Raw genomic sequence first — 17,471 nt, 5'->3', positions numbered from 1 at the left:
GTTGGTCGGCTGGAACTACAAACCGAGACACGGTCGGGACCACGGAACGAGCCGAAACTGGCAGTGTGCCCCGTGCAAAAGGATCACTTCGCGATGGTACCCTTCGTTCCTCAGCACCACCTCCGGTAGAGGTACGTGGTTCTCGGGTCCAGAGAACAGACTGCAACCGCCCCTTTCCCAATGCGAAAAGGAAAAAGCGGACAGCTGCTACGTGGCTTGCTGGCAAGGGTCCCGTTCTACTCGCGGGCGAGCGTCCAACTGAAAGGCTGTTCCTGGGTCACCTGCAGCCCGTGTCGAAACAAGCTGAGCAAAAGTAAAGAAAGACGCCTCGCAGGGGCGCCGCGTACGAGGTGCCGATACACCCAACGCCTAGAGCACCGTGTGCTCAGGCCCCGCTTCGAGTCCACGCCCAAGGCCGGCCAGGGATTAGACGGCCGCGCTTTCATGGCGACCGTACCGCATGTAACGTCACATCACGCGACTGCAGCCTTTCCTCTAGCGCCCTGCTCTTTCGCTTTTGCCCTGCTGCTATTGTCCAGCAGACAATTTCGGCTCGGGATGGCGCGAAGTCGGACACGGGTAGGAAGCGCGATGGCGCGTCGGGGGCTCTCGCATTCAGGAAGTCGGTCGTCTGTAACTTCTCTAGTCAGTGAGCTTCGACACATTCGCCTTCTATCATGCAGGAGAGACCTTCGAAAGGCACAGGTGGATTCCTGGTTATGATAAACTTGGCAGCGAACCAATCGGACGGTGCGTCCTCCCTACTGGGTTTCCGTCACCTCGAAATATGTTGAGTTCCTGGATACCATTGTATGAGACCGTGGATCTGACCGCAGTGGTCTCGTTTCGTCTGGAGCCCTTACAAACCGTGTGATTCTGTAAGCAGTTGTAAGGTTTTCTCTCCCCGTCAACACAAGCTGCCGCAAGCTTCTTGGAGACTTACCTCCCTCGTCCCCCTCTGTGGTCTCTGTGCGTCGTCCCAGTGGCGGGTCGTCTATAGTTTGGAAAGCACGCTCCCAAGCGACCGGAGAGGTGGTCGCCGTAAAGCAGGTGACAAGACACGATTTCGGGAGCGAGGAGGAGCCCTACTGCCAAGTGCATGAACTTCTGACACCGCCGCTGTGCCTCCTGGGTGGAGTGATGTGAGGACGAGACGTACATGCTCGATGAAACGCGTACATGCGATTCGATTCGGGTAAAGAAAAGTTGCTAGTGTCTGGCTGTCTGCCCAGATGCGACGGCTGCGCTCCAGCGCTCCAGGCGAAACCAGCGCACACGAAAGGGAGCTCCGAGTTGCGGGTAGGCTTCTCTAAGCGTAGTGCCCGGGGCATCGTGACGCACCTGTCCCCGTCGTCTGAGTGCTCTTTTGGGGTTCGACTTGGGCCGGCTCTTTCCGATAGATTGTTCGGCGTCGAGTCTGTGGCTATGCCCCGCCAAGGGTCTACATTCACTTGTGGGCTGCTCCAAATCAGAAGAACTGAACGGCCCGGAGGGCTTTCCCAAGTTGGATCCGGAGCAGTGGCCTGGCACCAAACACATTGCCAAGTGCTACGGAACCATATGCGGCAAGAGTTCTGTATTCGTTGCCTATGAATTTGGAGGTAAGTGAAGCCGAAAGGAGTTCGGCCGGGACCCATGTTCTGGACTTACTGCAGAGAGAAAACGAACTTCATCCCCGGCCACCAGATCGTTGAAGATCTCTCGCCTGTACGCGAGGGCGCCACTGATGGCTCCGAAGCGATCGCTTTCTGCCACATGCGAGATCAACTGCTGCACGGGCGCGACATTCAGCCTCCCTACGTTCTCGGCTCTCAGGCGTAGCGCTCTCAACTTTGGTGCGGGACGTGAAGGGAGAATTTGTTGGCCAGAAGCGAATGTACCGCCTTCTGGAGAAGCCCCTGTATACGCTGATGCGGCAAGACCCCCGCATCTTGAAGTGCTTACTCCGCGACATGCTACGTAGGTGACGAAATCAGGAATGCCGAGATCCGCGTGTAGGCGGTTTCTGGCGCACACCCGCGCCGAGCCATTGTTATATGCCTGCTCCTCTGGCTTCGCAGATGTCTTGGATATGCTGGCTCACCTTAAATGGATACACTCCGACATTAAACCCGACAATATACTTGTTCTCTCATCGCCTGGATCCACTTCGGTTGGAGAGATCAAGATCATTGACTTCGGATCGGGTAACAGTCAAGAGAGAGAAAACGGCGCTTGCGCAGTCGCGCTGGAATACACTGTGCAGCCGTAAACAGTCCGAAGCTCTTGCCTGCTTTGCAGCCTTCCGCCATGGAACCTCTGCGACTCCGTTAATGGCAACGCCAGAGTACATGCCGCCGGAGGCACTAAGGGCCGCAGATACAGCTCCTGAGCTGCGAGTGAGTGATCGCCACATCAGAGTGTCTTTGCCCCTGCTGTTATTGAGCGGGTTTGAGAGCTCGAGTGAAGGGCATGGCGCGAACAGGAGGATCTTCCTAGTTGGTGACTGACTACGGCTTGAGACTAAGCGAGGTCCCTGGGTGCGACAGGATTCGACGAGTACGCCCAGAGAAGTTGCCCCTCCTTGGGCATTCGACACTTGGTCGTTGGGAATCGTTTTTCTGGAACTCCTGACTGGCATTCCCGCCGGCTTACCGTGGGATCTCGTGACGGTAAGTGCTGCAGTCGATCACGCGGCTCTCTCAACGCAGGATTCCCAACGCGGAACGTACACGCTTTGTGACGTGCTTGCTTTCTCTGCACTCAATCCACCAGAGAGACGAGACCGGCAAAGACCACTATCTATCCGGAGGCCTTCTCTCTGAAAGGTTGAAGTAAGCACGTCGCGAAGAAACTCTTGCGTCGTTGCCTCACTGTCAACGCACCAGCCCGCGTATAGCGCTGGTGAAGGGTGTTTCACCAGTGATACCCAGCAGTAAGCAACAACTGCCGTATCTGTTCTACCAGGCGTCCCGCTATAATCTATAAAAAACAACTGCACGTACTAAAAAATCTACAGTCCCTTGTCCTGGTAAGCGATTTTGGTTTGCACCGCTGCTCACTCGCTAGACTTCGGAAGTAAGTGGTACCTTGTCAAACAAGTGCGGAGTATCTCCCTTGTCAGCAGGCGCCTACAGGTCTCCGCGTGCGGGATCCTGCTGCCATCGACTTGCTGAAGAAAATGCTCTCACTTGACCCGTGGAAGAGAATCTCACCTCGTCTCGCTCTCCAACATCCATTCCTGAACTAGGGCTTAGGACAGAAATGTGGAACAGAATTCCTCTTTCTTTTGGCACGTGCTGCCTGGCCCTGGCTTGCCATTGTGGACATGTCGGACAGGCTGCCGGGTGAAGCCGGACGACCCATCAGTTTATAACGAGTTGACTACCTTTTTTTGCGCGGAATTAACAGGAGCGTGTGCTACCTTGTGTGCGAAGTGGACTCCCTCGTGCATGTTTGTGTAGTAATATGGACTTGACGCTGGTCGAGTTACTGGTGGACCGACATTACAAGACATGTTGATGCTTCGGAGTTCACACCCTGTTTCGTCCCCTAACGACTAGAATACCATGAAATCAAAACGGAGCTCATAGGTTGAGGCCCGCAGTGCTTTGCACTACCTTGGGACGCTGGGCCAGCAACCACACGAAGTCCGGGGTGGGCCAGTCCACCCGGGCTACGCTTTGCACGCTCCTGATCACTTCTCCGGACAGACCGTCGCCAAGCCCTCATCCTCTTTGCGTGCGAGGCCAAAATCTACGCCTAGCGCCGTTCCTTCGGCGTGCGGCAGCATATTGTCTAGAAACAAAATCGGTACTCCCACCCCGTAGAAACCAAAAATGTCTGTTATATACGCTAGCGATGAAACAGAACAACATGCTGAGGAACGGCACCGCGGCTGTCGCCTTCATCAAACAGAGACCCTCTCCGGGCTGCGCACAAGGAACCGGTGTTTCTCGCCGGGCCACAACACCATTTCTGCTGACCGCCATACCAGAACGGACGGCGCCTCAGAGTGGCCCCGCACTGCTACTGTGCGAAGTGTTCTGCGACTGGAAACCGCCAACACCCCAGGCGGAACCATGCAAACTCGATCAAGGACCCGTTCTTGGAAGACGTTCCGTGTTCAGCGCTGGGTCCCTCAGATGACTGTCACCGACCAGAGCGACTGAAAATCTCCGCGTATCTCCTCGTCCCCGCCCGCCCAGTCTTTGAGCGGCTTTTGCGAGCACCCCGACAGAAAGGGCCAGAACCAGAGTGCCGGGGCAGAATGCACGACCGAGGTGTTCTGGACACAAGTCAGTTCCTCAGGGACAGACACGCGGGCTACGGGCCAACGGGAACTTCAACGTCGAGAAGGATAACGAAAAAGTTTCCACCTGGGTCAGCAAGACTCTCCGTAAAGAGAGATAGTTATACTCTGAGGGCGAGGAATCTCACAATGTATAAGGTTCCTGCTGGGGGCCGATGGCCGGCTTGTTCTGATATCTGCCTCGCATAGAATCTGAAAGCAGCCCACTGTTCGAAGGCCAGTAGTTTGTGAGACTGGTGGGCTTCCAAACATCATTGTATCCTCCTACACGCGAGTCTCGACCGCAGGTAACAGACACTATATTCGAGCCAGTGTGCCCCCCGGTGTGTTTGAGATTGCCACATGGCGTGCTTGCAAAAAGCTCATGATCCTTGAAACGACACCTCTTCTGCCGCAAACAAAAGGGGGTTGACACCGACTACCACGACTACGAGCGGTTCCTCCCGAACCTTTGTACAATGAGGAAGGGCCGACAGGGAAATGGAAAGATCGCGCAATCTCTTACGGGGGGCGCGACATAATCTGAGTTTCGCGGTCCCGTTGAGTCCGGGCTTAAAAACCCTAAACAACGCAGATAAACGGACCAGCGGGCTACACGTTTGTCCCAGCGCAGGTTTCTGACACTCTCGGGCGAGAAGAGCCGCTCCGCACGCGCGCCCTGGACGTCGCGGCTTGAAGCGGCAAATTTCGTAGATAGTGAGGTCGCCTAGAGAAGTTCCGCTTCTGCAGCAGCAGCCAACGCATCAAGGTCTTCTACGGCGAGATCTCGTTCCATTTCTGCAATTAGAATGCCGTCTTCGTCTCGGAGGTCTGCGTGCCGCGAAACGTTTGCATATTGCCCCTGCTTCATTGTCTCCTGTATACTCGCTTCCAGTGGTCCACCATCTCTCTTCCGCTTTGAGCTCGGGGGGGTCCGCCGGCCACGCACACCGGGAGGCGCAGCTACATCTGGCTGCTTTCCTCTCCTGCCCTCTTCCGCGGCTCCCCTCCGGAGACAAGCGCGACCGCGTTCAACTTCCGCTTTCTGCGACGTCCTTTCTCTGCGGCTCATTGGTGCTCGCTTTCGTTTTCCCTGTCTACTCGACTTCAAAAGAAGTGCGGCACTTCGGTCAGCCTCCGCTTCTCCGTGGAGTGCAATGCTTCCGCTTCTGCCAGGACTAGTAACGCCTCTGTGTCTGTCGCCCTCCTCACTAGTACACGTCGCCTGTTTCCGCCTCCGCTCGAGAACCGAGACAGCTCGCAACATGCGTTCGCTCTTGATGACAGCAACCGTGTCTCCACCGCCTGCTGTATTTTCTCCTAGCTGTTCTTTTCCTTTTTTCCGCCCTTCGTCTCTCTCCATCCAGATAGCTATACCTTCCAGGATGCTCTCGTCCTCGCCCCCCTTGGTGTCGGCCCCTCTCCAATTCTCCTCGCGACCTGCGTCTTCATCTTTTTTTTCCTTTTTCTTCGGAGCCTCTTCTTTCATCCTACCCCCGAGGCAGTCGGTCCCCGCGAGCGCTTGCGCTGCGGCTCGGAGTGCGTCTCCGGTGCGGTGGTGTTCCCTGTCCCCAGGCGTGCCTCCCTGGCTCCTGTTCTTCTCGTTATGTCCACCCGTGTCGGCAAACGGTAGAAAAGCCGTAAGCCTCGTCTGCCGCTGGAAGGCGTCGGCTGCGCCGTACTGTTTCAGAGCAGGAAGAAGGCTATCAAGAACCTCATCCTTCTTCAGGCCGCCCACACGCGTCATGATGGCAACGATGCTATCCACGTCAGGAGCAGCCCATGAGAAGGGCTCCCGAGAGCGGTCTACGAGGGGAGAAGCGAACGCTTCGAACACCTCAGGGGAAGGAAAGTCGTGAGGAAACTGCCACTGCAACCTGTAATTTTTATGCTCTTCCTTGTACTTACGAACCTCCTCGGAATCGTCTGCGTCAATCCCTGCTGTCCAGGGGGCCTCTGCCCAGGTTCGGAATTTCTCCAGAGCCTCTAACGAAGGGAAAGCACGTAGAACTTCCACCGCGTTTACGATGCCTATTCCGCGTACACCGAGCGTATAGTCGCATCCTGAAGAAAAGGTGCAAAAGTGACGAGACGCTATCAACCCTATCCACACCAAACATGTAGCCGGAGCGTTCCGACGGCTGGTGTGATGAGAGAAAAGTCGTCTTTTTTGACACGTTTTTTCTGCTCGGAGAATCAAGTACGTCACATCATGGAAGAATCGCCGAGCAGAAAAAAAGCCACGGAGAGGAGGAAAGAAAATCCAAAGAACAAATGCCTCCAGGAAACACTGACCGAGCGTACAACAAAGAAACAGGGCCTTCATACCAACGGATTTCTGCCACGCGCCTCGCGGTTAAAGTATCGCGTTACTTCGACTCTACGGTGAAGGGCGTGAACTCTCGGGTAACGCGGAGAACGGCGGGGATACTGACACGGTTTTTTCGTGTGTTTTGATCGTCTGACGCTCACCAAGTATCATCGCTAAAAGAATCAGCGCTTCTTGATCCAGCCCGAGCTTGTGCGCCGTGAAGCTGGCCTCGTATACCTCGACACTCTTCTTGTTCTCAAAGAAATTCCTGTAGACCTCCTGCGCCCCGAACACCACCGTATCGCTATCATCTGAAATGACTGGGACGTGGATACAGCAAAGTACGCTGTCTTGATGACGCGGTCGAGGAACAGCGACGAGTGCAGGAACCCCGGGTTTCAATTTGTTCAATCAGTGGCACGTCTGAAATGTTTGCTTTGATCTCAACGCCTGTCCTTGGTTTACGACGGTCTCAGCTTTTTTCTTCCAGAGCGATTTTCCCGTACCTCTACGCGAAGCATCAATATCAGTCGATCTATACATGGATACACACAGCCGCACCCAGAGGAGTCTCTGCGCCTCCCCGGGCTGGCCCGAGAGCCCGCCGACTTTCTAGTCCGTATGCCTCGATTCAGAAGTGCGCAACCCCTATGAACTGCTACTGAGCACAATGGGACAGAGCGCTTTTCACGCAGGAAAACACAATTAACAAAAGGCACCCATTCGGCAACCACCACAGCCCGCGTTGTCTGCGAAATGAGATGCTGCACGAAGGAGAGACTGCTATCTGCGCGAGTGAACGTTCACACTCGTCTAACAAGAACCACCGCAGGTGTGAGAATGACTATGTTAGCTCGGCAACTCCCGCGACATCGACTCTAAAACTCAGGTCACCGCCGTCATACGCGGGCAAATGGTCTTCGTCACCGGACTACTTCGGAGTTGCTGACACATCGTGTATTTAGTACGACAAACCCTTTTCTTCCCCTACCTGCGTCGGCGAGACGTTCGAGAGTCAAGTGGGCAGCCGTGGCTTCGGCCTCTCCGGGGGCAGTCACGAAAGGAATACCGAAGGCTCTCAGCAATGCAATCACCTCGAAGGCATTCAGGCACATCACCGGTCCACTTTGGTACCATCATGATATCTGTGGTGATAGAAGGAAACGTTCACATTCTCGAAAAGACACTACACCAAGCGACCTGCCTCTACGTACGCGCAAGCGTGTATATCTTTCGAAGGGCTTGAAGCAGGCCGAAACACATCTAAACCGCGAACCTACCGGTCCGCTGACGTTGCAGAAGCTGCTGTCAAGCAATCAATAACTCTCCAGGAACTCGGCTTCGCATCCAGATGCATTTCACAACTACACGGGCGCATCCCAGTAGACATATACTCTCGAAGCTCTGAAGAAACGCACCCCGACAACATCAACCGTATCACACCTCGACGGCGACATCACTAAAAGCTGCGGTCAGAAACGGGGAGGGAGCAAGCGACAAGTTTCGGGTGATACCCCACATGTCTACGACACTCCGACAGCTCACCTGCTCTTTCATCTGGGCGTTGACGTCCCCGGTTTGTCGCTGCATGAGTCCCCCGGCATGGTGAAAGAGGAGAAGCTTTTCCTCTTCCAGCCTCTCTCTGAGCCGCTCATCAGCGCCACTGCCTCCCATAGTCATCAGTGCCACAGGAGAACGGTGTGACCCACTACCGACAGCAGATGACGATTTTATCCATGTTTTCCCTGTAGCGGGCTGTCTCTGCTGGGACTCATGCAAAGAAGCAGTGTGCGCGTGTGAGGGGGTACGACTATCGTCTTTCGAATTTTTCTCCTCCCCGTCACTGTGACTTGACGCAGCCGCCACTTCTTCTGCGGATGCGCCCGTTCCGCCGCCTCCCCATCCATCACCTCTGCGCTCTCTGTTGCCTTGTGGCTCCTGGTCTGGATCCTCATCGAAAAAAAGGTTCTCGTTTACACGGCCTCTCCCTCCCAATTCTCGATCCCATATTAACGACGTGCTGTTATCATCATCACTCTGTTCTCCCCGTGTCATCCCTCCGCTGGCTCCGACGGCTGCGCTTTCTTCCTCTGGAAGATGATCGGCCGGAAGGTGCTCCTTCAACTGAGGAAAGACGGCCAACCAAAGCTGCATGAACCCGTCTTCTTCATCTCCCCCCCTGTTTCTCCTCGGATCCTGACCGCCGAACCGCTCCACCTCTCTCAGACCGAGCTGCTCCTTTTCCTCTTGCTTCCCGCCACCGAGCTGACATTCTTCCATCGACGCTGGCTGTGATATAGTTGCGGTAGAAGAGGAGCAAAGACGGAGAGGGAAAGAGACTTTGCCGAGCTCTGCTAAAAGCTTCTCAGGGTCGATCGTCTCGGGTACTGCTTCAGGGGAGGCATGAACTTCCTCCTCACCGTAACCTGGTAAAAAAGACCCTAGGTGCGCCGAAGGGTTCTCCCCCTCTTCTGCTTGGCAGTCACTCCCGCCACTGTTACCTGTTTCTTCCTCTTTTTTCAATCTTTCTCTTCCAAATCGTCCAAGTTCTTCGATGCGTGGTCCGCCCCTCGGCCTCCGTACCCCCTTTCCTTCCCCTTTTTCCATTTGTCTCTCTCCTGCTCTCATCGGCTCTCGGTGTCGCGGCCCGGCTCTGCCCCTTGAATCTCTAGTCCGCAGCGCAGATTCCTGCTCGCTGAAAGCCGAACTGGACGGTAGTGAGGAGGTTTCTGTTTTGGACTTACTCTGATCCTGACGTTTCCTTAGCCCGTACAACGCTTCAGACTTCCCTCTTGTAGACGAGGGGAGGGGATCAACTAAACACGTATATTGTTCGCGCCAACCTGGGCTGGAAAGACTAGAGTGAAAAACAGAGGAACAAGGTGCACGAGACAAAATTTCTGTTTCTGTCCTGACAGGGCCACTCTTTGGACAGGAGTGAAGCGCGCCAGCACTCGGAGAAGAACTTGGGCTGCGAGGCTCGGCACCGGGTTTGAGCTCAGTTGGCCGTCTACCCCCAAACCAAAACTTTCGCCTCATCCGGCCTCTGTGTCCACCGCAAGAAGCCAGACGACTTCCGCAAGAATCCGCGCCTGAACTTTCCTCCACACTGCTTGCTTTCGCAGTCGAAAGCGTAACTGAACTCGTGTCTCTTGTTGTGTTGTCTTTGCTCCCACTCCTTCTTCTCCACGCACTCCCGCGGAGTTCCGCGTCCAATTTTTTTTCTTGGTCTTCAACAGCAACGGGAAAACAGGCGCGGCCGGGAGATGCAAACGATGAAGCACAACAAGTGTCACACGACAACGACAGAGAAAAGACTGGACTCGCGCACATCAGGACAGAGGGAGAAGCCGCGGGCAGGTCCTCCGTGTTTTGTACGCTCCGGCTTCCCCCAGAACTGTCAATGACGCAGTCCTCAAATTCATCGCTCTCTTCCTCTGACAAAAGATTCATTACTGCCTCTTGAGCTTGCGTGGCTCCGCTCGTCTTCTCAGTGGTCCCCTCCGTCTCTGTGACTTCCTTTCCCTGGGTCTCCTCGCCCTCTTCGGCTCGTCTGCTGCCATCTGTGACACTCCTTTTCTCGGTCACCCCCTCCCCCTCACTGCCGACGGCAAGCGCGTCCGGGAGAAGAGGGGTCGTGCTCTGCCCTTCTTGATCCATCTCAGAAGCACCTAGAAAGTCCGTTTGACTATCAGCGCCGGTCAGAGCCGCGCTTGCAGTTGGCGAGTTCGCGAAGAACTGCTCCCCGAAAATCTCCTTATCATCGAGCAACGCGATGTGCCGTCTCTCGCCTGTTGCTGTAAGGACCATGCCGTCACCATCGTCGTCCTCCTCACCGTAACTGTCGAAAACTCCTCGCCTTGTCTCGCGTTCGCCCAACTCCTTTTTCAGTCGCGCAGAGACGTGCACTTCTGATCCACAACCTTTCTTCCCTCCCGACGAATCGTCGGCGCTTGCTGCTCTCGCCCGTGCGGCAGCCGCAGCTATCAACTCCGATGGTCTCAGTGTCTCAGCTTCACTCGGTGCACTGAGCGGTTCACTTGCCTTCTCCAGATCGTTCATGAACACCCTCTGGCGCGTTGAACCGGTGAACCCGAGGATCCCCGGGCCTGGTTCCGCTGCGAGCCCTCCTCTTCCTCTTGCGAAACGCGCAACCGTGGATTTCGGTGGCAAAGCCCGTTGCGAGAAGAGGCCTCCTGACAGAGACGACGAAGAAGATGCTTCCCCGTATATTCGGCTAGGTGTTATTTGAGCTCCTCCTTTACGTCCCCTGCCACGAGCCGTCTCGCCAGACAAGGCGCCTGCTGGAGAAGAGAATAAAGATGTCCCAGAGGGGGAAACAGGGACTAGAGAAGATCGACTGAGCGAAGACCGTCTTTCCCGTTTCGGTGAGAACGACGCGGTTCCTCCGGCTGGAGTCTCACTGGAGAAGTCCGACGGACCAGGCGTATCCGAAGAGTCCGCCAGCGCGCGTGTGTCTACATGGACAGATCGAGTATCCCGCGACAACGACTCCCCCTCCCCCTCTTGTGCTTGCTGAACTGCCGCTAGCCGCTGCTTTACAGCAGTCAGCTGAAGGTTGGCTTGTACACTCCGCATATAGGACTCCAGCTGGACATTTGAAAACACGAAAATGTTGTTTTTTGCTTGAAGAGCCTTGACCCGGCTGTCGTGCATCCATGCGTCCCGCAGCTGAGTCAAAATCTGAAAGAAAGGTTACAGACTGCATGAGCCCGAGCGCTAAAGAGAGTAGTGTCTTGAGTCCTATAATGCCTAATATGAGCCGTATCAACAGCCATGGAGGCCGCCCTCAATATCCACAGCAGTCGTGTCTCGTCTTTCCATATACGACTTGCAAACAAGACGTCGCGCGCTTCCTCGAGGGCTCCGAAGGCGGGTTGGTCGGGCTATCCCAAGGACAGCCAGCGCTTTTGTAGTCCTTGGGAAACTTGCCCTGGCTCGGTCACAACCACTAAACCCGTATCGGAGTACGGACACAGTTGAAAGAGAACTCGACAGACTGATGTACACTAAACGAGAGTCCCTTCCACGAACGTCTCTCTGGTTCTTCTCTGTCACACCCGTTCCGTATAGAAGAGGACACACAAACGGCTGCAAAAACGTGCTTATTGAGACTCAAGTCAACGACAGAACTTTGGCAACTGCACTTCCGTAACAGACCAACAAGTTCACTGCTGTTCGGTGTCCACCATGCTGGGGCACCTCGCGCAGCTTGTCCGGGTGAAGCTGCTATCAACGCCGTTCGCCCGTAAGCTCACCTGAAACTGCATCTTGGGAGGCAACAGCTCGAAGACCTCCGGATCGATTTCGGCATCCAGTGGAAGCTGTACGTACGTGTCATCCTCCAGCCGATACGCTGTGGCACCCAGACAATATCAGGAAGTCAGTCCGGATGTCTTGGTGCAGGCGTATTGTCTGCACACGCAAGCTCCACTCACTGTGTTCAAGTACGCAGGTACGTACCGACTGCCTGCGCATGTAAGTACTTGGGACGAAAAAATTCGAAGTTCCTCAGTGACCGGGGTCCACCGAGGCCGGCCCAAAAAATATAGAACTGCCCATTCAGCTGGCATCCTCGGTGAGAACGCGGCCCCTACCAAAACGCCAACCAGAATGACCTAGAGCGTCTGAACACCACCGGCTGGCGGCACATTCCGGTCGCTTCAGACCAATGTAAAAGAGCCCCCACTGCCGTTGCTTAGCACGAGATAAAACATGGCGACGCACGTGATCCCCACGCAATGTGTTCAGATGACACAGTCGCTGACGTCCCAGAACGCCACCTTTACTGCATGGTCAAATGAATCTCTCCGAACGCATAGGTACTACCGGCTTCCTCAAGGATCCGCTCCAGAGCTTGAGACACCACAATGTAAAGAAGAGCCCCGCACAGCGCGCAATGGGTGCATCGCAGCAGGCAGCTGCTTACTCCGCAGATATCTCGTGAAGTGCGACCCCGGGTGAAACCGTCCAATGTTGCGGAACAACGTCAAAGAAAGAAGAGAGCCGTGTCACACCATGCACCGACGAACCTTTGAAATCCTCGACTCGTCTCACAAGCTTCCGGCTCTCCCCGTCTCTGCTCTGCTTGATCAAATTGGGCAGGCCGAGTGATCCGAAAGCTTTGGTTGACGCGGCGCTTGCGGGCATGGACAATATTGAGGGCATCGGAAGTTCTCCCAGTTGTCTTCTGGAGCTCAGAAATCCTCTGGCCAACACACACCAGGCACAATGGCTGCAGTGAGAACAGCTGGGATTCCCACTTTGAGAGATACCCCTTCCAATGAGGGCCGCGCCTAGCACAGATGGTAGAAGAAACCAGGATCATCGACACACTCATACGGTGTTGTAGACACTTTCCATCCCAGCGCAAATAATGCCACGATCACGCAGAGGCCAACGAACTGCACCAGAAAGTGGGCCTGCGAAGTCCCCCTGCCACTGCAGAACGCATACAGCTCATGGTTATATTCACTACTCATGCGTACAAACACAGCAGATATACATGCGCGAAGCATCACAAAGACAAGACAGCACCAACTTGGCAATGCGGTCTGCGAGTGAGACCGCAGAACACCCGCGTGCAGGCTCAGTGTGGGGAAGTCTCAAAAGCGACAGCAATTCTCGTTGACATATCCCTTACGATACTCCGCTTCCCTACGCTACGCGTCTCTCGTGACTCACCGGAGCTCCTCAGGCACGGGTGGGACAAGAGATCTTCCCCGACTCTCTCCCTGTACCGACACATCATCGACTCCGTCACTATCAGAAATCAGTTCGGATGCTTCTTCTTCCGTGTCGCTTTTCCTTCTGCGCTCTTCATGGGAGGAAACACTTTTCTGTTGGTCTCCTCTATCTAGACGTAAGACGGCGGGAGTGGCACCTCCTTCTGTCGAGGACGCCTTCGTCGTTGTCGTCCGTCCCTTCTCTTCTCCATCCCCTGGACACAGCGCGAGTGACGACAGCGACCGGTCGTGGCCCGAGGAGGCATGCGAAGAGGGAGGGGGTGAAGGAGAAGGGGAGACAGATCGGACGTCTGAGGAACGCGAGCATCCTGACGTCGTTCCAGACACTACAATCACCTCTGGCTCTATATTCGACGAAGGCACAGTTGAATTCGACTCTCCTGCCGGCTCACAGGAAGACCCCTCGTTCCTCTGGGCTCGAAGTCTATTCACCAGGAGCCGCGCCACGACCGAGCGCAAGCTCTTTTCCTGCTGCAGTCTCTGCCGCTTCCTGCACAGCAGAGACGAGAGAGATGGACACACAGCTTCGTGAGGAATCGAAGGCGTCATGCCCGACTAGGTCCGACTGCGGTCGCCCCTCAGGAACACTCCTCCTTACCACTACTGCCTGCGGACGCGATCGCTGGCCCTAGTCAACCGCCATACCACCCTCTCATGCACCTGATACCTGTTTCAATATACGCAAGGTAACGTTTTCCGTGCCAGCGATAAGACAATGCGGCACTGACAGTCGAGAACAGGGAGCAACAGTCACACTAGGCAAAAGTGGAACGCTTCACGAGCAGAAAACACGTACTCCGCGTCTCCCTCCGAACGTGGGAATCCCCACCATATGCACAATCGCGAACGCTCACGAGCGCTAGACACAGAGACGCGAAATGCCGGATCCACCTGAGTGGTCACGGTGACTATCTCGACTCGGTGCAGCAAAACTCCCCGGACTCACTGATCAAGTCCCCTTTCCCAGACGCGCTGTAGACATCTGTGTTGCACGCAGGTAGTTCGGGACTATCGTGCCCCCGGGCCGAGCAGGTAGCCCACCGCTCACAAAGGAGTGTAACTGGTGAGCCGCGGAAGGCTTACTCGCTATAGAAAGGCATTCTCACTAATGGCGTGCTGGCGAAAACACACGGCGCGACGGTCAGCGGCTCTCAACCGTACCCGGCAGTCTTAGTGCGAAACGAAAGCAAGGCTTCAGAGAAGGAACAGAACTTATCAGGACGACAGTGTGCAGCAAGCCAACTTGATGACTGGTAAATTCAACTCACGAACCAGCTTTGGCCGGCACTATGTGGCTGTCCAGCACGCACGAGGAATACTGTGACACTGAGGGAAAAACAATCGCGCTCCACTCGCCTGGCGAGCAATGTCTGCCGTTTCAGAAAGGGCGGAGGACCGTCGAAGACAATAATGGGGCGGATCTGGAAGAAGAGAAGCCTAGGAGGAAAAAGAGAGAAAAAGAACAAGGCTAAGAAACCGCGAGTGCATGCTGTGCTCCTCTTCTTTACGAGTACAAATACCCAGCGAGCTTCTCAGCAAAGGTAACGAACCCACACAAGAACGATTCTACATTGCCCCGCATCCGTGGAAAACCTAGCCCTGTTGGAGCCGAAGAGGCGAAAACAGCAGAAAAAGGCAAAACGTGTGCCATCCGCCTCCTCCAACAGTGTCTGTACACTACAGACGAGAAGATGGTATGGGCAGCCGGCGTCAGGAAGAATGACGCCCCTTGCATCACGCCAGAGCAAGGCCGCGTCTGGAGCGTCCACGTCGACTTGCGACATCGATAACGGAGTACCGTTCCCCGCGAACCATCCCGTAAGCGCAAAACCTATGCAGGACTTTTCTGCTGACTGTGGCAGATTAGAACGACCAGTGGCGAAACTCTGACGACGCCGGCGATATTCAAGTTTGAACAGAAAGACGTGGCAAACGCTCTCGTCTAGGCAGCCTTCGGAAAGCACCAGGGTGTCAGAAAGGACATTGGAAAGAATATCTGCGCTTACCGGCACAACCGATTGAAGAACCCAACAAGATGTGCAGCCGGCAGGGCCGAACCGTCAGCCCGTTTCATCGCATGTAGAAACTGGAGAGTAAGAAGCACGCTACACACAGGCTAAACAGTCGAAATCGGACAAATAGCAGTGCTACGGACACCTTTTCTTTTCAACGCTAGACTCCCCGGAAGAAGCACAAGCACCGTTCTGCTGCTGAGATGCGAGGCAAACCGCCCAGGAAAGCCGCGGTGCAGAGGAAATCTAGAATGCGCGTGTGCCTAACGCTCCCCACAGAAGAAGCGCAGCCAGATCTGCACGGGTCGTGTGCACGCGCCACACCGAAGAGAATCACACTTTCTCGCATACGACGACTGGATGCACGACCCCATCCGCTCTCACTCTACACAAGTTAGAGAAGCTGCAACGGAGCTCAATCGAATTCTGCAGAAAGCCAAGATCCTTAGCTGGTGAAACAGTGGACTATCTCGAAATCATTGCTGGACACGTTTCTGAACACGCGGAAAGAAGCCCATGAAGAAAATAACCGGGCTAAAAACATCTGTAGATTTACCCGCATCACCACGCAGGGAACCATTTCCGGAACGAGATGGTGTCAGGCAACAAACGACACAGCCGTTACTCAGAAACTTCTCCAGCCACGAATGAACCTGTGGGAGAAGATGCCCGAGTCTGCTCGGAACTTTATCTACAGTTCCTATAATTCCGATGTCCCTGCTGGTGATGATAAGACGGTCACACACTCGCCCACACGTCCAACGAACCTACGGAAAGACCGATAACCGCGGGGAACTGAACAAAAGCGCTGCCATTCAGCGCCATCGGGCGAGACCGCAGAAATACCTGAACTAACCAAATGGCCGCGTCCACCGCAACGATTTTCCCCTTCAAGTTCGCCGCAGATACTCGCCGGCCCGCGGGGGCAAGAAGATCCCATAGTCCCTTTACACCCATATTTAGAGAGCCGTAAGTCTTTGTGGGATGTCTCCTTGAGTCCGCATAAACATGAACCCGCGGCCCAGCTGCGCTTCGTGTTCTCGAGACGCCACCAACCGGGATTTTCGAAAGAGGGTATGCAGATCTCACCTGCCTCCCCTTTTGACGCCTTTCTCGTCCTCCTCCTAACTAGAGCGGCTGGTACTCGCGCAACGCAACAACAGCGTGGAAAGCCAACGGAAAGTACTGCCACGAATGACACCGATCTGACGTTGTCCGCCTTGCCCTAGATCTCAGGACGAGCACTGCCGTCAAACCATCGGGGACTTGCGGCATGAGCGACGAGCGGCGAGACCAGGTAGCCAAAGGACACTACGGTCAGGGCAGCGCTGTGACCGTAGTGCCCTCGACCCGCCCGCTACCGCTTCGGAGGTAGACGGCGGCAAGAGACTCAGACACGGGAAATTGTAAAAGACTCGAAAAGATTAAAGCGGGGAGAGCGCGCGCACTGAAACTACACCATGGCGAGCAAGCAGAGAGGGAGAGTCCTTCAGGCAGGCAGCACCCTTCGCAGCAAGATCGGGAAAGCCGCTCTCGGACGCCTTAGATCGCGTAAGCTGAACGAGACAGAGAGAGGCTTGAAGTGCATCTAAGATCTCGCACGCCTGTGGCGCGGGGCGTCGTCCCGTAGTCTTCAGAATCCAAGGCGATGAATGAGAGCCGCACGGCGACGTTCTGAGCGCTGGAAAATTCGCCCAGTTGCATGCGCGTTCGCCAGCCGTCTCCAAACAGCGACTCTAGAAAGCAAGCCACGGCCCCCCTTGAGTATAGCTAAATTGGGTTGGTGGGCGTTTTAGTCTCGTCAGGAGGTCGTGGTGCAGTTTGAACGAGCTATGCCAACGGCACGGGAACGCTTGAGCGGCAACAGGCCTACAGAACGGATGCGCGTTGGACACGGCCATCATTCATTCTGGCGGGCTCTCTCAGCATTCCCAGGGGCAGTACTCGTCTTCAGATACTCTCCCCTGACTACTTTTTCTCTTGGAGCAGACCCCACTGCTATGCCGGCCAGCAGCGACCGTGCTCACCCCGTTTCAGCGTAGCCGTTACTTCAGTAGCTACGGTGCCGGCACTAGTTCCAAAGAGGTACAACGGTCACGCACGAGTGTCCG

At 55.3% G+C, this 17,471-nt stretch overlaps 2 protein-coding genes across 2 annotated transcripts; one reads left to right on the top strand and one right to left on the bottom strand.

The window, feature by feature from the left end:
• Window positions 1–1,382: 1,382 nt before the first annotated feature.
• On the top strand, window positions 1,383–3,482 carry CSUI_009966 (protein kinase domain containing protein; the record flags this gene model as incomplete). The annotated part of the gene is made up of 7 exons (XM_068070074.1): window positions 1,383–1,601; window positions 1,816–1,959; window positions 2,061–2,186; window positions 2,281–2,651; window positions 2,755–2,813; window positions 2,947–3,010; window positions 3,107–3,482. Coding segments are annotated over 4 exons (696 nt in total), but the record flags the coding sequence as incomplete, so codon positions are not given.
• Window positions 3,483–4,997: 1,515 nt separating this feature from the next.
• On the bottom strand, window positions 4,998–16,959 carry CSUI_009965 (xpg n-terminal domain-containing protein). Its single transcript, XM_068070073.1, has 10 exons — window positions 16,207–16,959; window positions 15,355–15,434; window positions 14,688–14,785; window positions 13,287–13,838; window positions 12,635–12,810; window positions 11,861–11,958; window positions 8,096–11,285; window positions 7,573–7,706; window positions 6,743–6,931; window positions 4,998–6,334 (listed from the first exon to the last, which is right to left on the bottom strand). The coding sequence occupies exons 5-8, from the start codon at window positions 12,768–12,770 to the stop codon at window positions 7,696–7,698; spliced, it is 3,435 nt and encodes a 1,144-aa protein (XP_067917950.1). The 5' UTR covers window positions 12,771–12,810; window positions 13,287–13,838; window positions 14,688–14,785; window positions 15,355–15,434; window positions 16,207–16,959; the 3' UTR covers window positions 4,998–6,334; window positions 6,743–6,931; window positions 7,573–7,695.
• Window positions 16,960–17,471: the final 512 nt, after the last annotated feature.

The sequence above is a fragment of the Cystoisospora suis genome, assembly GCF_002600585.1.
Source record: "Cystoisospora suis strain Wien I chromosome Unknown contig_6448, whole genome shotgun sequence".
Classification (NCBI taxonomy): Eukaryota; Apicomplexa; class Conoidasida; order Eucoccidiorida; family Sarcocystidae; genus Cystoisospora; species Cystoisospora suis.
The sequence above is the reverse complement of the archived record's forward strand: the minus strand, read 5'-3'. Positions and strand labels throughout refer to the sequence as shown.

Excerpts from the sequence above, each read along its gene's own strand:
- CSUI_009965 (XM_068070073.1), bottom strand. The coding sequence starts at position 12,770 with ATGCCCTCAATATTGTCCATGCCCGCAAGCGCCGCGTCAACCAAAGCT. Across the intron at positions 11,959-12,634 it reads ACGAGTCGAGGATTTCAAAG|CGTATCGGCTGGAGGATGAC; the intron begins GTTCGTCGGTGC and ends TGGGTGCCACAG. Across the intron at positions 11,286-11,860 it reads CTCCCAAGATGCAGTTTCAG|ATTTTGACTCAGCTGCGGGA; the intron begins GTGAGCTTACGG and ends CCTTTCTTTCAG.